The sequence below is a fragment of the Zeus faber genome, assembly GCF_960531495.2.
Source record: "Zeus faber genome assembly, chromosome: 5".
NCBI lineage: Eukaryota > Metazoa > Chordata > Actinopteri > Zeiformes > Zeidae > Zeus > Zeus faber.
The window spans coordinates 7,603,111-7,625,217 of NC_137192.1; the positions used below are offsets into that span (position 1 = coordinate 7,603,111).

General features: G+C 43.9%; 1 protein-coding gene across 1 annotated transcript in view; it reads right to left on the minus strand.

Annotated features, from left to right (window-relative positions):
* LOC307230198 (band 4.1-like protein 1) overlaps positions 1-22,107 on the minus strand; it is an 87,244-nt gene that overhangs the window by 37,927 nt on the left and 27,210 nt on the right. The window contains exons 2-3 of the mRNA XM_080000433.1: positions 9,491-9,624; positions 8,373-8,540 (exon numbers count right to left, since the gene is read on the minus strand). Of these exons, the coding sequence (XP_079856559.1) occupies positions 8,373-8,540; positions 9,491-9,523 (201 nt within the window). The 5' untranslated portion in view covers positions 9,524-9,624. The remainder of the gene's footprint in view (positions 1-8,372; positions 8,541-9,490; positions 9,625-22,107) is intronic.

Here is a 22,107-nt window from a genome sequence, read left to right on the forward strand (position 1 = left end):
ATGTTTCCCTGGCAACCGCGCGCTTCATCTTCTTGTCACCGCGGAAACAAGGCTCTGGGGGGGGCATACAGATTGCTGCCTACAAACCTTGGGGGAGTGTGTGTGTTTGTGTGTGTGTGTGTGTGTGTGTGTAAATCTCTCTCAATATTTATATGTGAGGGGGGGGCTTCTCAGAGTGAATATGTATGTACGTGTGTGGGTGGGTGCATTCAAGCAGCAGCTTGCTTGTATTTTATTGACAGCTAAAAGTTAAGTTATAATTATGAAGATTATGTTATTGTTATTAAGGTTGTTACTATTATTAGGGATCCAGCCCGCTGTTTTGTTTTTTTTCGGTTGTACCTGAAACACGACAACGGCAGAACTCACAGACATGGTTGAGGTCTCGTTCGAGTTTGATCAATATCGATCTACATTTGGAACAGAAATGAGTGAAATAGTGAAATTAGTGAAATTAGTGTCATCATTTCATTAGTTTCAAGAGCAGGCCGCTTTGTGACATCATCATCTGAAGTTATATAAATCCAAGCTTTGTCTCTCGGAATTCAATCCCATCCAGCCACCGGCTCGACACTACCATCGTCCCAGGGAAGATAGAGAATGTGTTTGGAACGAACAGAGATATTCCCCCGGGATGTCTCCGGGACCAAAGGGATTTGGAATGTATGTATCAGGCAAAAAATATATATTTAATGCCAAAAATGACGCCAAATATCCATTTATTATCCGGTATCAGCTGCACTTGACTCGCTCTCTCTGACAGCGAGTTGACACCCCCACTGCTGTGTGTGTGTTTGTGTGTGTTGTGTGTGTGTGTGTGTGAGTGAGTGAGTACTTCCCGGTATAAAAGAGCATATGACACAGACAATTTCCAATTGTGTCCTAAATATGTGAAAGGGCAAATCCGGGCCTGATTTTCCTGACATTGCCTCTACACCAAGGTTCTACAACTTCCGGCCGGGTGGTGGAACGAGATGGGTATGTGGAGCAGGATGCTTTGTGACATCACCATACAATTCGTTATATGCAAGATGAGCAACCGGGAAACGACAGATGTAGCCGATGCGCCGTTGTTATTGTTTGGATGTTTATTCTTATTTTTCTCCCTGGCCTTATCCAGGCTAAACGTGTCTGGAACACGACAACCGCTGGAGCTATGGACATGGCTGAGGTCAGGACATCCAGGACATCATAAAGTTCTCGTTAAAGTTGAATTCATATTGATCCACATTAGGAGCAGGAATTAGTGAAAAACCGATGAAATTTGACCAGAAATTGCCAAACGGTCGTGCATCGCCCACACATCAAGGTTCTGAAACTTCCAGTCAGTTGGTGGAGCAAGATGTGTTTGTGGAGTAAGACGCTTCGTGACACTCCATCGCTCTGTAGTGGTTACAAACTGCGTGTGTGTGTGTGTGTGTGTGTGTGTGTGTGTGTGTGTGTGTGTGTGTGTGTGTGTGTGTGTGTGTGTATCGCCTCACCTGCTTGACGTCGGCGGGGCTTTTCATTTGATATTTTATCTCTTTTTCCGCTCTTTGTAAATAAAAGCGAACAGAATGCGTGCCGTGGACCTCCTGCAGCATTTGAGCCAGTCGTAACACACAAACTGAAGGAGTCGAAAACAGTCAAAGACATTCCTTGTTTGTCTCCTCCCACATGGAGTTCGCTTGCAGCTCCACAGCAACGGGTCCGAATCTTGTCAGTTTTATTTTAGTCCCAAAAGTGTAAAATGTTTGTGAAATGTCTCTGAGGGACATGCAGTGTTTAATTGGTTTGAAGGGAACGTCCACACAGAGTGAGTTCCTTCCACAGAGACACCCTGAGGCAGGACTCTGTGGACTATGGGTAGTAGACGGCCACCTTCTCATTTTGAATGAAGTTTAAATAGTGTATCTGCTGGGAGTAGTTTGTCTGCATATCACCAGGACTCGGAAAACTTGCATCACCGGGTCATTACGTAAGCCAAGGCTACATTCAATGGAAACTCAGAAAATTGTAACTTGTTTTAGTAGTAATGCTGTTGTATAGGAGCGACAGCGACAAACTGATGCTACATTCCATGAGAACTCAAAAAATTGTAATTGGTGTAGATACTGGAACCCATGTATTGCTGCCTGCAATTATATTTATTATTATGATTATTCATATATAATAATGTTTTTAGTCCGATCTGAGTTGGATTATTTAACCTCTGCCAGAAACAAATCCATTAATATCTATCCTATATTATTTACTCACAGCATGATCCCTCAGCATTAAATCAATACTGGGACAGTTGAAAAAAGGCAGGTTGGGTCCATGGATTCATGCTGTTGCTGCCTAATTCTGACCCAACCATCTGTGTGCCTCAGCAGAAATCGAGATTCATCAGACCAGGCTACGTTTTTCCAGTCAACTGTCCAGTTTTAGTGAGCCTGTGCCCACTGCAGCCTCAGCTTTCTGTTCTTGGCTGACAGAAGTGGAACCCAATGTGGTCTTGTGCTGCTGTAGTCCATCCGCCTCAAGGTTCGACGTGTTCTGCATTCTGAGATGTTTTTCTGCTCGCCACTAGTGTACAGAGTGGTTATCTGAGTTACCGAAGCCTTTCTCTCAGCTCGAACGAGACTGGCCATTCTCCGTTGACCTCTGTCATCATCAAGGCGTCATCATCAATTTTTTGTTTTTTACACCATTCTGAGTAAACTGCTGACTGGTATCTGCATGATTTTATGCATTGCACTGCTGCCACATGATTGGCTGATTAGATAAATGCACGAAGAAGTAGTGATCAGGTTTTCCTAATAAAGTGAGCGTATATAAAGCGCAAAAAATTTAAAACATCTGTAGGCCAGCATGTGTGAGGATCCCGCCGATGACAGTCGTATTAATGGGGAGCGATAAAGTTTTTAAATACACATATACAATATTTGACATTCTCAGATCAGATAAGTGAAGTTTCGATGAATGGTGTCTACTGTAAGAGCATTATAAAAAAAAAAAAGATAATAAAGATAATAATAATAACAATAATAATAATTATAAAATCAAAAAATAATAATCAAAATTAAACACCACTATAGAGACAGCCGAAAAAGTGTTAGTACAGTATGCATATGGGGGATGCAGCAGCGAGTGGTAGAAGAGGGAGTACAGTCAGAAAAAAATAACAAGGGATGAACAAATAAACAATATGATTACATAAAATAAAAGGAGAAAAATAAGCTGACAGAAGAGAGCCTTAACCGTAGATGAGTCGTCTAACAGTCAGTCAGAAAAGATCAGGAGGTGCGTTACATTTTAACAGCCTTTCAAACAAACAAAATGTCAGAATCAAGAGTCAGAATCTGTTTATTTGGCCAAATACATTTCACATAAAGGGAATGTGTCTTGGTATGTGCAGGATGATGAATAGCATCAAAAAGGCTTAACAGTCTCAAAAACAAAATATGCAGAACACAAAATATACAAAATGTGAGATGAATAAATTGGCTATGGCAGAATGGTTGGTATGACTAGGCTAATATTGACATAATTATACTATTGACATAGTATTTAAGACCACGTGCCTCATGATGTTAAATACTTCAGGGCTGGGTGCATTCCTAATCTCTTTAGGATGGACATTCCACAGCCAGCCAACCAGAAGACTCATTTCCCCACAGTGCTGAAGCTGTGGTAAAGGGTAAATCGACTCCATTTGATGCAGCGTCCTTTCTAGTGCAGGGGACACGAGACGCTTTACGATTATGCTTCATTCACCCGTCCACACACACCTTCACACACCGATGGCGAAGGCGGCGATGCGGCCAAGGTGGAAACCATGCTTGTGGGGAGAAGTCAGGGGGTTGACGGAATAGTAAGACATTTTTTAAGTTTATCCTCTTGCCCTCATTTAGTACTGAGTTTGGTTTCATTCCTGGCGCCATAGTCCCATCACAAATTCAATGCAAGTAATGGGGGACAAATCTACAATCGGGGTTCAGTGCAAAACCTCACTCCATGTTTCAGGCAAAGCTAAGATGATGATTAAAATAGATTAGTATACACAAAGATGAGAGGACGGTAGGTCGCCACAAAAAATTGTATACGCGATTAACACACTTTATGGCACTTTACTGCTACACAATGCACTTTTAAATGAACATGACACTACAGCAGTATGCAGTGTGACACCCAAATGGGTGACCTACCAAAAAATTTGAAGATTGAAGATGACTGCTTTTGCAGTTTCGAGAACATCATACTTGTATAAAAGCCTTGTGTTGAGATACGAGTGCGCATATTTAGTAACAGAAAGCAGATATTCGACACGCATGGTCAAGATATTTCTCAATCTATTTCGATCTATTGAGATGTTTCAAAATACAGCACATTGTACTGTACATACAGTCCCCCATCCCCCCATTGTAGATTTGTCCCCATCACTTGCATTGAACTGGACAAAAGGCTGCACTGCTGCGGGAGTGAAACCTACCCACATACAAACTACATGAGTGGTGAGTATAAAACAGGGATAGACTTAAAAAAAACCTGAACTATTCAGGTTTAGTCAGGATACCACTGGTTGTAGATGTGGTGCTGAGCAGGAAAGCGAGAGCGGGTCAATGGAGTGTGAGGTGTTACGAGATCACAGCGATAAGACGGGAGCTGCACAGCCGACCGCTTGAGAAGTGAGGGTCAGAATTTTAAAATCAATAGGGGGAGCAAAACAGGAAGCCGGCGGAAAGTTGAGAACACAGGAGCGACGGGATATGGAAGGGTATGCGCCCGGCACTATTTTGTTCAGGGATTTAACTTTCAGGTAGTCCAGAGAAGAGTACGCAAAAAAGCCTCCCTATCCTGGGGTTTGTAGTGCGGCGGTAGCAGTTTCACAGTTGGTGTAGTTTTTAAATGAAAAAAATGTTAAAATGTTTTCAAATGGTGTTCTTAAAGTGTGGAAATGTGGAAATTTTCCACAGGCGCTACTCTCTCCCGTAGAGGTGAGCGTGATGAACAACGCTGGGGGATAATCAACATGCGGCGATTGTTTCCCATAGCAAGCGCTGATTGTTGCTGTGTGCTTCATAGATAGGGTGGATTTAGTAGCGATCCCAGCAGAGTCGACCGCGTTTACCCTGGTTTCGTAAAAATCTGGTTTCTGCAAATGTTGGTGTGTGTGTGTGAGACAGCGACTCCGGTGACTCTGGAAACTTTACTGCGGCAACAACATTTCCTGAATTCAGCCGGTTTTGCTCAGTGGTGACGGCTTCCAGAGTTTCAGAGTTAGACAGATTAAAGAGGTAGTTTGGGATACAGCACTGATTTAAACCCGGAGAGCCTCGCTGAGGATGGACGGGGGTGGATGTAAAGGCCAACGCACACCCGGCGCAGTACGAGACGCCGCGATCGCTCTGAGTGCGTAATGCTGGGCATCGACCTGCCTAAAACATCCCGTCCAGTGCTGCTTCCCCTGAATGAAATAACTTTATAGAAGCCGTTGTATATAAAACTTAATAGAAGCTGTTGTTTGTTCAATATATGAGAGAATCTAAGATGAGATGAGAAGAGACAGCGCATCATTTATCGGGTGGGGGGTGGGGGGGTCCATTGTTACAGAAGGAGAAAAAACTGAAAAATCAATGCAAGTCAATGATAATTGAGAAATGATAATTGTATTTGTATATGAAAATAATATTGTTTATTGTTTGATATTATGATGATATTATTAATGATGATGATAAAGATATAGTCATATGTAATAAGATATTAAATAATAAATGATAAATAATCGAATATAATAGATCAGAAATAATATATAATACCAGTCTTGTGGCAATTAGCAGCATGTTGGTATATATTATAGTATAAAGTGCAATATACTGTATATCTTGCACAAGATGGATAGATGGATGGATAGATATTTTGTCCAAAGGGATTGGGAATCTATTATAACTAATTAAAATATGTTTTCAAAGAAGTCTTGTATTCAGGGAATTCAAGGTTTGGAATGCCAAATTCATTGCTATTAATCAAATTATTAATTGGCCTTTGTTGCACGTCTTGTTTTCAACATATTTCCCTGTATTGATGTATCCACATATTCCTGTATCTAACTAGCCAAGAGCCCCCCAAAAGAAGACCTTTTTAGGTATACTGTAGGGGAACAATTTGGTGCAATCTGGTCTTAAGAGGGAAATTCAGCAATGGATAAAGAACAACTAATGAGGTTCAACAAAAAAAAGAAAAAATTAATTCAGAGCAGAGATGAGGGAGGGAGGGAGGGAGGGCACCGGGGCCTCAGCCAAGCGTCCATGACAAGGGGGAGGGAGGTAATGAAGCTCTGCACACTGTTATTACACAATCCTGAAGCACGTGTGTGTGTGTGTGTGCGCGCGCGCATGCGCGTGTGTGTGTGTGTGTGTGTGTGTGTGTGTGTGTGTGTGTGTGTGTGTGTGTGTGTGTGTGTGTGTGCGGAGCGGACAACGCTGCTCAACATCCCACCCCTGCAATTAAAAACACAGGCCAGCCCTGGCACCTGGAAGGCGCAAGAATAAAATGTAGGGTGAGTACATTTCTGTCCAAAAATTGGGAGGGGGAGGCAGAGGCGGGTGCAAATTGTCGGCCACAACCAGGGCACGGCCGCAAGAGCCTCCGAAGAAGAAAAAAGAATCAAGAGAAATGCAAGACATGAGGTCTTTCGTGAGCCATACTGCCTAAAACTATTGTTGAAAGAGAAAGAAAGAAAGAAAGAAAGAAAGAAAGAAAGAAAGAAAGAAAGGAAGAAACCCAAAGGTATTTCCAGAATGTCTGTGCTGAGGTGCTGAGAAGATGCCTGATATTCTTTCCACACATTCAATCACACACGCTCACATACAGAAACTAGACTTCCTGGGCTACTTGCTGTGTGAGGGTATCCTAAAGGCAGCACGCGGCAGAACCGCCATTCCATTATCTCTAAGATAGATCTTTCTGATTGCGGTGTCGGTAGCTTGAGGGGGGAGGGGCTCATGGACAAAAAGGGTGACATCATCAGCCCTGTGTTGCGCGTCGTTCCCCATTTTAAAAACGCCACAGAATTGTCTGGATGGCTGGAGGGGAGCCACCGGGCCGTGGCAACAGGCTGGCTGTCAGAGATTAGTCGGCAGGGAAAAAAGAAGATAGAGAGCAAAAAAAAAAAGAAAAACGCCTGATTAGCTCAGCCGTCTCAGTTGGTGAGGCAGCGGTGCCAGACGTGAACATCATGCCCAGATCAGAACGTCTAGACAGGAGAGGAGAGAGGAGGAACAGGAAGACAGTGTATATATCTTTTTCCTATTTACTGTTTAACATTTTGTTTCACATTTTTTAAATTTCAGATTTTTGGTTTCTTTTATTGTTTTTTTGTTTAATTTTGCTTACAATTTTGGGTTCATTTTATTGTTTGTCGCCAATTTAATTCATAGGTTTATATTTAATATTTATCAGGTCAGGTCATTTATCAATATTCATCATCTACGGCTTTATTAACAATGTATTCTATGTCAAGAATCTCACGAAATAAGACTATCAACTTAATAGATATACGTGAACAAACGAAATACATATTTTTTTACAAATTAAAAAACTATAAATGAATGAATTTCAATATTTGTTTTACTTCTCTTTAAAAACCTTCTTTATTTTATTTTACTTTACTGTTGATTGATTGTTGACGGTTTATTGTATATATTCTTATTTTTTGCTGCTATGACACTAAAATTTCCCTCTGGGAATGAATAGTATCTATCCATCTACAGTATCTATCTCCCTTCACCTGTATCAAAAAATAGGCACGGTGAGCCCTCTCGAATAGACGCGTTCAAATCTGAAGAACAAATTAGACAAAAAGAATAGGTGAACAAAAAAAAATCCATATCCTATTTTGTGAGTTGGGAATCTGCCACCCCTACTCCCAAAAGTTCAATATTCTCAATAATTCTCCACGAGCTGTTATATACTGTAGATCAGAGACTGCAACTATTTTCTGCAAGTAAAAAAGGACGAGTACAATAAGGAGGCTCTTTTGTCACACACACACACACACACACACACACACACACACACACACACACACACACACACACACACACACACACACACACACACACACACACACACACACACACACACACACACACACACACACACACACACATCCCCAAGGAGACCACCACAAAGTCATTGTCAATTTTCTTTGCCTGGTTTATCGGCTCTAAGCAGCGCTGAACTCACAAGCCGCACACAAAAGGAGAGCCACAACGTATACAGAAAATACATTAAATGTTATGACACTGGCCTTTGTCTAAAATCCACATGCACACACACACACAAACCCACAAAATGACTTAATTCCCTTGGCACGCTCCAACTGCTTATTGTTTCCCGTTGCACTTTACCTCAATCTCCCCCTCGTACTCGGAGGCATCCAGCAGGGTCACTTTGAAGGGAGCCGTCTTGAGTCGCTTGGAGCCCTTCTGGGGAGACTTGAGGTTCTTGCTCGGGGAGGTCTTCTCCGACATGTCGTCAGTTTCCCGGTGGTTGTCTAGATGCTTGGAGTTATGGTCCTTTGGAATAACAAAAGTATACAGAGATTAAAAAAAAAAGCTGATTAAAAAAACTTAAATAAGGAAATACCTTTGATAACCAGCCACTCTGTTGCAAAGTGGCTGGTTGTCAAATCTCAGCATCAAATTAACCTTTTTCCCTACTAAATGGAGAGAGGCAAGGCTGACCTCTAACAGATCAAATAATTCTTCACCCCAGTCAACTCCCGGCTGGTAGTAATATTGGACGGAAGGCGGAATTAAAGGCTAACAGCTATGAATAAATCGCACTCCAGAATCAAGAGAGGCCCAGTTAGGTGCAGTTACGGCAACGATAGACCGGGTTTTCTAAAAAAAAACTGCTATCCCAGAGTTCCATGTCATAAGTACCCACAAGAATGGCCTGTTGCAATCACACTAACAGAGAAAGACATGTTTGTGATGAATAGTGTCACAGTGCTACAGTTTGCACTACATCAGGTGCATCCATACCATACCAATCATCTGGAGTCCAAAACAATAAAACATACAGATTTGCCATTTGTCCTTCTGAGTAATCATTTGAACGTTTTGTCTTAAGTTCCATTATTTTCGTCCCAAAACATCTTAGAAAACGGATTAAAATAGTCCACTTCGTTCATATTAATGGCAGCCATTACATCAATAACTACAAAAAATAATAATCTTTTGGCCGCCTTCACAATTTCTTCTCTAATTGTCGTGAGTAAACCTTGTTGTACAGTCCTCTTTCAGTGGTCACTTGGCCAATGGGCAGAATAAATTTAGCCCCAATGGATAACAAATCAAGGGGGCGTGTCACTATGTAATGCATGTCATGTATGACACTGTGATATGCTACTTCACAGATGATAGATAGATACTATTTGATGTACATAGGTTTTGCATTGTGGTTAAGCCCAGTCTTAGTTGGTTTGGAGGTTGACAGAAATCCCAGGAAACAGTCGAGTTACCTGGTTGGCCATCTTGCTTTCAGAGTCCTGCATGCCCTCTGCCGGCCCCGTTCCTCAGGGAGGACACTCTTACGCCACAGTCTTCACCTCCGACTCAGGGCCGAGTGCAGTTGCCGCAGCAAAGTGACACCAACCTGAAAGAAATGCAGATAATGAAATGTTTCTGAAACCCTGCCACTCATGTCCTGCCAGCTGCATTAAAGTAAGCTATTAAAGCTATCAAAGTTGCTATCTCCGAAAAGGGAAATGCTTTATGAAAAGGCTAACAGCAGCAGGGCAAGAAATTATAGGAGGTAAAAACAACATAGGACCTGGTGTACTGCAAACACTCCAACTTCACTGGAGAATAAGATCATGACATTGTGTGCCTTTTTCATTACCGCCCGGTTTCTGCTGCAGCAATTCACCTTGTCAATGGGAGGGCATTTGTTTAATTATGTAATCCCCCCCCGAGCATCAGATAAGCATCCTCTTCTTAAGCAAGATACGCCACAGCACTAAGATGACAATTACCCTCTTTTAAGAAAAATGCTCCATATAACTTTGATTGATGAATATTCCTACAAAAACAAACCGGACATAAAGGTCATAGCGGCGGTGACGACAGTGATGTTGTGTTTAAGAGTTATTGACTTTTCAACTCAGCAGTTGCAATGCTTTCCTCATGTGCAATTTCTGCTAAGATGAGGCCATTGCCACAAAAGTGGCCCATCATGTCCTAGAAGTGGACACTTTCCAGTCCTCGAGCAGAAAAGGGAGACTTTTTCCATACTTATTCCCATTCGCCGGTTTAACAAATTATTCACGGCAAAGTCTTTAAAAAGGAATCCATGACACTGGAGCGTAGCTCTCCTTTGACCCCTCAATGATAGGAGACAGGGTGGATCCTCCCCCGGCCGAGGGGGACCCGCGCCGAGCACACAGCGAGGAAGATGGAGGCCATTTGCATTCAGAGCGCCGCGCAATGAAGCCGACAACCCCGGCGTCTATACGATGCGTGTGCTTATAATCTGATATCAATAAGGTTGCAAGTCCCATGGTCATCACGGCAAATCACATAAGTTTAATGCATCATGGAGGTAACGTGACTAGATCAGCGCAGAGATGAGCCCCCCCTCCAAACAGAGGGGTCTTGACATATTACTTGCGGTTAAAGTAGAATGAAGTACCCGAGTCATAGAGTGCGCAAACCGCTGAGGGGTGCTTTCCGAGTGGTGTGTCTGCTGCTATTTGATTATTTTCCTGCTTCCAGCTCGGCTGTGAGCAATATCCTGATAAGTTATCAACATTTTCCCCCCACCCACCACCACCTCTAAGATGGGAACCCCAGAGTTCGGCGGATAAGGACCGAAGGAGCATTCAGGTGTCGAACATAAAAACATTCTCCCACCACCACATTCCTGCTGCTGTTGTCTCTGAATGCCCGACTGATGGAAACGAATGATGCACGGCTCCTCGAAAAATCTGTCCACGTCATACAGTTGCAAAGCCAAAGAGCCATCTGAGTATTAATGACAGGGTTTCTAGCCACAGCTGCCTGTGCGGACATGACTCATGACTGAGCTTGAGAGTTGTTGGTTGCTGCTAATGGACTGACAAAAAGGGGCGATTTTTGAAGAACTGTTTCATAGTTCACAGTGTGGCAGCCTCAAATCTGTTTATAGAAGGCGGCAGGATCTGCAAACCTTTCATTGATCCAACATTGAAATTTGAGACGATTTAACCTGAATATACTGTACCGTGTAACCATTTTAGATTAATTCAGTCACTATATAGGACCTGTAATTCCAATAGAGCGACACCAAAATAGTGTTTGTTACACATTGTAAAAGTGTGTGCTGTAATCATAATATATACACCTAAATGCCCTAAATATTCCTGGCCATTGTGGCCGACACCTCATGCCAAACCTCTGGGAATATCAAACACGCACCAAAGTATCAACGAGTGCACTCAGTACTGTATCCAAATCAATAGCCACACTATCCATGGAGTGGCCAACCAGGATTTGCATAAAGTACATTGGCCGGTAATGAAAAAGCTCACCACCCCCAGGTCGCTCCCGTCGACACACTTCAACGTGTACAACCTCATGGTAAAAGAGACGATTTTAACAATAATACATATTATAGCCCGCCTTTTTCCAGGAGATATACTGTACCATCCTGTGGATTCGGAGTAACTGCCAAATTAACATGGATTGATGTCGCGGAGTGGGTCAGCGCGGCATATTCATTTCCCTTTCCACGCCATTACCCCTAACGTTTCCTGGCAGCCCACGGCCGCGGCGGCGGTAGGATTTGTGCGTAAGTCAGGAGGCAGGACGAGGCCCCTTATGAAGGAACCCGGGGCCCAGAGCCCGGAGGCTGGAGCCTGGATAAAGGCTCCGTGCACAGTCCCAACAACACAATATCTGGCTTTGATACCTGCGATGCGGTAATCATAATGGAGGCACGTTGTATCCTTCGAGGGTTATGAAACAGCGCTCTTCCCCCAACAAGTGATCTCCCCCCTCCTCCTCACTCGCCTTTTTCCTTCACTCCTTTATACCCTCTGTTCATTCTCACCAGAGAAGCCAAGCTTTAATCTGAGCGAGGTGGCCGGAGGGAGAGAGGAGGAGACAGGCAGAGGGAGGAGGAGTGGGAGATCATTTTGGAAGATAGAGACAGGGATAGGCAGAGAGGGAGGATAGAGAGAGCTAGAGACAGGGAAAGGGTAGAGAGAAGGAGAGAGATGAGAGAAGAGAGCGAGGGAGAGGCAGGGCGAGAAGAGAGGGGAAAAGAAAAAGACTGAGAGGGAGGGAGGATGGGAGAAAGAGGAAGAGAGTGAACATGCTTATGCGTACATGGAGGACCACTGGCTCAGGAGCAGTTGCCATGGTAACAATAGAGGGCTCTCTCTCTCTCTCTCTCTCTCTCTCTCTCTCTCTCTCTCTCTCTCTCTCTCTCTCTCTCTCTCTCTCTCTCTCTCTCTCTCTCTCTCTCTCTCTCTCTCTCTCTCTCTCTCTCTCTCTCTCTCTCTCTCTCTCTCTCTCTCTCTCTCTCTCTCTCTCTCTCTCTCTCCAAGCCAGACCAAGGGATCGACGGATGTGATACTTGTGGAGGAACAATAGAGTGATCTGGAATCTGCATTGGCTATAGTACAATATCCTCACAGTCACCACTTTGAACAAGTCGCTTTGCGTGCAACCCTAACCTTAACCCGAACCCCACCATAACCCTAACCCAGCCAGTAACGTTCCCCATCCTCAACCTAACGTCCAACACTGACTGACCGACCACGCTGCTGCTCACTAAGCTGTCTAGCCAGCAGGTGCTCACAGATCCATTAGGCACAGTACGGTATGACTTTGGGGCGTAAACCTTGAGTTTCACAAACGCGATCAGTGATTCGGTAAGGATTTAGTTTCCGACCACCAGCCCCATGCACAGACGTTAAGAGGAGAAAGAGAAAAAGGGGGAGAAAAAGAAGAGGCACATGGACCCTCAGCTCCAGTCTGAGGCATTTTGCCGCTCTGGACACAATCTGTTGACGGGGGGGGGTGGTTGGGAAGTGTTCCCATTATGCACAAAATTTTGTTTCATTCCATAAGGAAACTGAGCGGCCTACTAGAGCGCAGAGCACGGGTGCCCGCAATGGTGCACATCTGTTCGCCCGTAATCTGCGCTTTGCTGTGTGCACATCGCAGGAGTGCTGATGTGCATGAATATGCATATCTTGCCCAGACAATCCGCTACCTCGACGCCAATTCACGCTTAAAATTCACGCCCGATAAAAATGGCACCAGGGGGCAAAGGGGCAGGTGCCACCCGCCCCCCCGCACATGCCTGCCGACAATAATAATTCACCAAATCTACACCAATACAACAATAATTCACAAAATCTACACCAATACCATGGTTACTGTTCAATACAGTGGCCTGCAAATGCAGTGTGATCTGACTTGAGAAGGATATGGTTACAACATTTGCATCATGTGTCAGATGCATAAAAGGCTAAAAATTCAATGGTATTTGTTGAGTTGTATTTAAGGCAGGAGGAAAAACATACTGTAAAGAAAGCTAAAGCTGTTTTCAGTGATATTTCTGCTAACTAAATGAAATCAAAGACTGCGTAATGCAGAAAAAGCAAGATACTGCCATCGCCTTGAGAGTAGTTCAGTTATAAATTGCTTAGTAATGAAACCAAAACGTTTGGGGATTATAGTTGCTATGAATTCAATTGTTTTTAGATTAGATTATTTTAGATTTCAATGATGTATCGATTGACAATCATTGTATTTGGAATCAGTGCGTCATTCCAAGTTTATTTATCACTAGAGCCCCAGTACACGGCGTTAGTGGGAGGGATGGAGGGATAACGGGATAACGTACAAGACAGTGAGAAGAGCAATCCTCAAACTCTACCAAGTCGACCGGGGACTTTAATCCATCTGTCAAAACTTTACATTTATTCTCCTGACAGAATCAGCGGAAAACCCCTGGGTCCATGGGAGAGGAGGTGGGAAAGCGCCCTTCCTTCCCCTGCTACCGCTACTCCTAATAAAGTGCACCCGTCTCTTGGGCTGTACTTGTTTCTGGTCCGTCTGAGCGCCAGCGACCCGTAGCCTGCTGTTACGTGTCAGCCAGAGTTCAGGTGGAGTCAGTAACTCAGAGAGCGAGAGAGACGGGGAAGGGGAGTCATTCACAAAAACCCAGCACATAAAAAAAAAACAACAACACGCAGATAGCCTGTCATACAAACTGACAGCCAAGTTGTAAAGCTGATGGAAGCCACTCGAGCGGTGCCCGGAGCGCATTCCTCGAATCCCTGCGAATAGTATTTCCATGCATTTGCTTTGTTTGGGTGTCTCGCAGCTCTTTTTTACAAGATGCACATTTCCACCACTCTTCCTTCACACCTTTTTTGTGAGGTGCTGACTAAAAGACGTGAAAAGGACGCTGTGATCGCGTGCAAAATGGGCCCCCGGCCCCCGTGCCATTAAAGGATGGCTTGACAGTTTGACACACGGAGACGGAAGCATGACATGTTGAATGTCACATTTCCCTACACCTCGATTTACCACGGTTTCAGCCATCACAAGAACTCAGTGAAGCATCCGAAGTATATCGACCGCCTGGCTTCGTGGAGAAAGGAGCAACAATGCAGCTAGGCTCCCTGCCTGCTTGAAAAGGACGCCAAAGTCTCTGAATACCTAGAATATCTCACAGTAATAAAGACGGAACAGGAGTTGGTGGAGCTACTGTAGCGACAGAGCTGTAGACTCCCTGTGGGGGGCGTCATTCTCTCAGAGCTAGTATCTATTGCCACCTGACCTTTCTCACACTGCGTGAAGAGGCCCAGCATGGAGAGCGGGGGGACACAAGGGATGGCTTCCCGTCGCTGAAATCCTTCCCATCCCCGACCTGGACAACAGCGAACTCAACTCACACACCGTAGGGGGTCCGCAAATGAGTATGGGCTCCGTATTTTCAGATACTGTGTCGAAAGACCAGCACAGCAGAGGGTTGGTTGGCGACAGACTCCACCGGAATATGAGTTGTTAGATCGAAGAAAGGTTCGATAGGGTGTTAAGGGACCATATGCGGGCGGCTGGGCAGTCAGCATGGACCAATCAGCTTCGAGGTACGGGGTGCAGAAAGGAAAGGTACAGTGGCAAGTAGGGTCATACTCGAAGTCCAACAGCCTCTCGAACTGCTTCTTGACACGCCATCGCATTTTCCACACCAACACCAACAAATAGAAATGATTCTATTTGCCCCCCACCTGCTTCAATTCCCCTGCAACCTAATGCATTACACATAATTTCTCTTAATTGCATACGCTTTGACACAAACAGACTAGTTTGAGCTCGACTTTGCTTTTAGTCTTTTTTTGTCACATCCTCCTCTGTGGGGGGGGGGGGGTAGGGTGTAATTGTCTCCCCGTGAAGCCTCCACAATGTTCCATCTAGTGAGAGACTGCCACAGTGGTAGCACTCCCCCAACCAGATTCTCCACCACTATAATCTCAAGGCGGTTAAAATGCTTCCTGCAGCTTGGCAGTAAACATTACAATTTGTTGTTGTTTTTCTTTCTTCCTTTTTTTTTTTTTTTAAAACTGGTGACAACACCTTCCCCTCTGTTATCAAGTATTCGGATCAAATTTAAAATGTGTCAGAGAATGATGGACGAGCTAGAGACAATACAGGTCGGAAAAGGCATAGGGGGAAAAAAACACCACTACAAATTGGACGTAAAGGTTAACATTTGATTAAATTTGACTTAAAATCGTATCCTCATCGTTATTATGTATTCAAGAAGGACCTGATTAAGAAATTATCACCTATTGCAGGGTTTTCAACCGCTGTGCAAGGTTATCCAGGTGTGCCATGAAAATGTTTCAAATTCCAATTCAAGTACATAGGGCAATGGCAACTAGATCTTGTGTTGCAAGATAAAAATGGCTGTACTAATTCAGCTAATTCAACAGTTCCAGCCAGAACAGTAACTCTATTGTTCTGTTGATCAGAACCAGATTCACGCTGAAAGTGTGAACTATTCGCAATGATGAAAGGTCCGACCCTTTTTTGAGATTTTTTGACGGGTCGTTTTTGACGAGTCATTCAGTGGAAAACAAGTCATTTGATTTTCCGACTCTCTGTTCATTTGACGGTTGGTGCAAGGAGGGCTTCCTGAGAGTCAGAAGTGTCAGTTCACATCTGAGTTGTGAATGGAATTGTCACAGGAATTAAATTCTGTCAAAATAATACATTTTGGTGGAATGCATATTGCATATTGCATGCATGTCACTTTCAATATTAATTGTACAAAATTCCTCTGCATATTTTTTGCCTTGGACTTTAAATAAGTCGTTAGTAATTATTGTTAGTAAAAGTTTGACTCACTCGCCCACTCTTTTGCAGTCATGACTCCCGACTAGCGAATCATATAAAAGAGTTGTTCGCTCCGAACGGGAGCGGGCCATAATAATAAGCACAGTTCTACATGTTTGATGTTTTTAGTGGTTTACAGGATAGTGATATAGTGCCGTGGGATTATTTCATTGTAAAAAGTGTGCTGTCATAAAAGGTTGGGAAACACTGACCTATTGTGTTTCCTGGAGATATAGAGAAAACCTATTTCTAAAAATATATAAGTATAAGTTCAAGTAAGTGCACGGGTCACTGGTATCCATACTTAATACTGGATATTTCTACAAAGAACCTCTTGTTTTGACCTTAAACACACAATCTTGATTCATTTTGCATCCGTTCACTCTAATAACCTTCCCCAAGTGGAAAAAAAAAACAACATATTTGTTTTTTCATCAGGGGAACTGCAGAAGATTCCAGCAGTGGATAAGTTGTAATTTACGGCATCAATAAATCTCTCACATTTCAACAGTTTCAGATATAGACCCAGGAACCGATCCCTCTGATTAAAACAAATCCCTCGAAGCTTTCCCAGTAGCTCTCCGCATTATTCCCTCCTTGAACAAATAAACCTCTCCTCGGTTTGATGAGTTATGAGATCAGACCTTTTTCCCCCAAAAGCTCAAATAGCACTCCTCACTCTTCTGTTGTTGCTGGGTTTTATTTTCTTGATCAGGGATGAGTACTCTCCCTCACAACTCCAAAAAATAGTTGCTTTCCATTTCATCACATTCTTCCTGATTAGAATGAGTTGTTAAATTTCTTCTTTTATCAAACGGAAGTCAAAACAGCAACTCAGCAAAGGACGGCAAATTCAAGTAGGCAAATTCAGAATTGCCATTTCTTAGACAGAGAAATTACCCTAAACAACCTAAATGACTGACACCTAACACATTTTTCCCCATCAGCATGGCAGTTTTCACGTTACAGGTGTCCACAAAGAGTCTACAACTCTGGCACTGCTCAGAATCCCGGTGAGTGAAGGTGAGGCACAACGCCTGTGCCTGTTGTGAAATCCAATCCTCCTACCAAGGGAACTCGCAAGTCTTGCCTCATGACCCGGTTTGTAAGTGTGGCTACAATGGCACCTTTGTTTCCCCTTCAGTAATAGACCAAATGACGCAGTACTCGCAATTTTCCTTTTCCTTTTTTCTTATGGAAACTGATCAGAGGACACTGGACTCCTTAAACCTGAAAGAAAAAAAGAAAAAACGTCTTTCAAACGTAATTTCTCATTTCGTCCCATTTCCACTGTGAATAGTCACGAAAATTAATCAATTGAATCATGTCCTGGACTGTCCCAGAGTCCCTGACTATTTTCGTGCTACATATATAACAATATTTTAATAAATTAATTTCAATGGTTGAATTTGAATATTCAGGTTTAAAATAATATACCTAATTTACCCGTGAGCCCATTGCATCAAGATGTATAACCAAATAGAGCAGAATTGTAGTTTTTTTTAGTTTCTAGGATTAGGGTAACCGTTAGGGTTTGACACGTTTACAAATAATTGCATAAATATTACGAAATGTATATAATCATTTATACAATAATGTGTGTATATAATGTGTAATAAGTATAATAAGTGTCATAAAGAAGTACTACACTCCCCATAATCCAAAGTGTAACAGCGATGTCTCTGATTAGTGGAGCTCGCTGTTACACAAATGTTGAAAATGTTTACCGCACTGGCTGGTGGGAACACAGGCACACAAATCCCAATATTTATATCCAGTTAAATAGTATCTATGAATTAAATTCATACTGAGGGTATGACCCTATATCCCTGTTCTCGCCCAACCTTGAATTTAATAGACCATTCAGAGAAAAAGCGAAACCAGTATCCAACATTTATTTTGTGATAGTCACAGCAAAATTTAAACCCATGGTCCGCCCCCACCTCCCCAGGCTTGCGTAATTCATCAGGTTAGTTTTAGTGTATGTATCTGTACCCCGCTTCTAAAGTCAAATAAAATCTTCCTATTCAAATTAATTGGTTTCATTTTCGTTATGTGTAGCATGAAAAAAGTCGGACAATTGTACTCTAGCACACGATTCAATCGATTAATTTCCGTGGCCGAATTGCATGGGCATGATGGGGGGGGGGGGGGTGTCGGACCAAAACGACCGGTGTGGGATTGTAACAATTACTGGATTGGGTCATGCAATCATCTCCAATTTCTGTTCTTATACTGCCTACTTAACTACAGAACAGAAGGGGAGTGAGAACTATAAATTCATATGCATGCTATTATGGTGATGCAAAACTCTATTTTGTGCTCGCATCTGCCCCATCTATAACAATTGATCGGGGGGTCCATCGCGGCCAAAATCTAGAAATAATGAAATAGCAATGAACCTGATTTAGGAAGGACACAGGTCGGACTAGGCCTTTCCAGTGCCGGGTCCTAGCCGCCAACACCTTCACACAAAGCGGCCGACCTCCAAGGTGGCTTTTCCAATTTCCTTTCGCCCTTAGAAGTCAACCAGATTGTAATAAATCAACGGGGGAGAAATGGTGGGTGCCAGGTGCCCTCACAGTAGGTCTCATCTCTTCCGGCCCTCCCATGAGTTATAGCCCAGGGTTTTAACTGTATTCATCTCAAGGGGGAGCAAGATGCAGCAAGGGGCAAAACATGAGTGGTATTGTTGGCTTTGGAGGGAGCCCACCTGAAGCAGCAGATCACATACAGTAAAGTATTTAAAGAACATATATATAGAGAGAAAGAATATATGAGGATTTGTGATGGTCAGAGGACATTTCTGGAATTCCTACCAGCCACAGTATGCAGGGAGAATCATTGTGGGAGGGCTTTTCAGCCAGCAGCAGAAAACTCCCTTCAGGATGACCTCTCTGAGGGGAAAAGGCGCCTCATTGATTTCAATAACTGCAATACGTTTACTGCGACAGTCCACCAGTGCTCTACAGTAGAGCGGATTCATCGTCTCATTCTACTGTTGTCTCCATAAATACTGAAGTGCCGCCTTCCCCGTTTGGCAGCGTAAACAGGGCAGCATTTCCAGTCGGACTGTAAATGTTAATGGCCTTAGATTTGCATTAAGGGACTCGGCCGGTTGACAGCGCAGCTCTCTCAGATGGAGAGCGGATTCTGCGAACAGGCACATGGGATCAGCAGGGAAGGCGTTGTGTGCGGATGATGCGGAAAGGCACAAAAAAAAGCCTCCTGATCATCTCCAACAGCAGGGCTCGCCACCAGCCGTGCAAAAGCTGCTGAATGTGAGCAGCTTCCCTGGATGTGGGTGGCTGTGGACAGCTAACAGAGTTGCTACCGGCAGAGAGAAGGCTCTCCACCCCCCTTGGAATTGTGCATGTAGGTGTTTTAGTACATGTGTGTGTGTATCCCTCACCTCACCTCTACATACTTTTACTCCAAGTTTACATCCATCTCCATCATCCAAGGTAAGCACCACACACACACACACACACACGCACACACACTCTCTAAAATATGTCCTCAGTTCTAATTCACACGTCCACACCTACAGAACTATCTTCGGTTCCTTCCACCAGAGTGCAAAATACAGCAGTGGGGCGGCAGCGAGCTGGTTCAAGGTGCTCTGACAAGTTGAAAAGAGGACACGTCAATAAGAGAGGAAAACAGACGATAGTGGAAAACACAATGGGTGGGGGCCCCCTTCCACCTATTGAAATCACTGCATGGTTCCATTAACCGTATGGCAGAAATGCGCCCCGGGGCCCTCGCCGAGTGCCGCTTACATGGCCCAATTTGAAATGGGTCCTGTGACGCCCGTGGGTGTGGCCCATGCCAACGCCATATGGGCATCTCAGTGTGTGTCTGGGGGGGTGGAGTGGGGTGGGATTTTGCTTTGGAGAGAGGAGAGACAAGCTGATCTGAGCTGCAGGAAGGGAAGGAAACTGCCTACTGGACTAATTAATGTCCCTCTGATCCTGGAGGCTGTTGCCATAACTGGACACTCAAACGAACACGCCACCTTCCTGCGTGGTACAGTGCAGATGGCACTTCTTAATGGTGGCTGTGATCCTGAGTGGAGATAAAGACGCAGTGTTTAAAAGGAGATGCACCAGCCTGCAATGGCAGATTCTCTCTCGCTCTCTCTCTCTCTGTCTCTGTCTCTCTATCTAACTATCTACACCCACCTCCCCCAACCCCAATTGCCCTTTGTGCCACAATAATAGAATAATAATCACTTATCATGTTATCTGCTTTCAGATCTATTGCAGTTACCATTGCAGATAACGGTACACAGATCTGTGCAGGTGCGGCCTGCAGGTGTGGCCTGCAGCAGCCGTAATGACACAGTATCCAGATGACATTGCAATTATCACGCGCTGAAGTCAGGATAAAGAGTCAAGGAAGAATCACCGGATCGTCGCGTGCTAGAATCAGCCTCCTCGCGCGTAGCCTATAAAGTATATAGCCATTGTGTTGCAAAGTTCATCAGTGGGAGACGGTGACGCTCTGCTGGTGCTACGTCTTTCCCTATCTCTCACAAACACTTGTGGGTTGTTCATGGAACCAGCCAGCTCATCACAAGGAGATGCTGAAGTTCTTTGCCATTCAGGGCCCCAAAAGTGTAATACTGTTACCCCTCAGATTTTCCACTTCTCTTTTAGCTGTTCCACAAAGCAGGAGAAAAACATTTGGTGATGTTGCCTGCGGCTATTACGCTCCGAGCCGCCGGAACAGCCTTCCAGAGGATTTGAGAGGAGCTGAAAATATTGATATTTAGAAGTTAAACTAAAAACCCATCTTTTCAGTCTCGCTTTTATGTAGTATTTTATAATTTTATGGGTTTCAGTATAGTAGTTTAATCTTAACTACCCATCTTTAATTGTTGTCCTATTCAATTAACCTTTTTGGGGGTTTTTTGGTTGTTTTGGTGCACATTAGTCTCTAAATCGATGTTAAGCATCCTATGTTTTGTCAATCACTTGTAAAGCACTTTGAATTGCATTTGATTTGTTGAAAGGTGCTATACAAATTAAGTTTGTTGATTGATTTATTGTCAACAACAACGGATAGCACAAATCTAAAGAATAGGCCCTAAAGGCGCATCACGTAACCGAGTCCGCAGTCCCGGGAAATGCGCCTGATGAGGGGTCCCTAACGAGGGGACTCGGACACTGGGAAAACAATCTTCTGTTCGCCACATTTCAGTAGAAATTATGTCAATATGTAATTTAAATGTGTAAATAATTTAATTTATATCATAAACGTGCAATGATTAGTCAACTGATGGCTTGAACTGACAGCAAAAAGTCAATTAGGAAATTCTTTGGTGGGGGGCAGCCCTAAACATTGGACATCTTGAATGTTGTTTTCATTTAAGACTGTGGGAAAAAGTTCCTTGCTTTAAGTGTTTTACAGAATAAATGGGAGGCAAAGAAAAAGCAACTCAGGTGGTTTGATGCAGGCGGAACTGCAACACTGGCGACTAATGTGGGGCTCCCAGCACAGTGAAGGGACACAAAATTTCCGGCCAAAGACACACTGGAGCCACTAGCAGGTCAGCAGACGGCAACAGCGACAGTCCTCTCCCAACTGCATGGCCAGCAGAAGACAGGGGGAGATGTCCAGTGAAGGAGAGGGGGAGAAGCAGCCGCAACCACCATGGGTACCTGCAGGCAGTTACCAACTCTTCCAAGCAGGCCCTGCAAAAGCCAAGCCCGGCTACAGCTCCACCAGTCAGCACAGC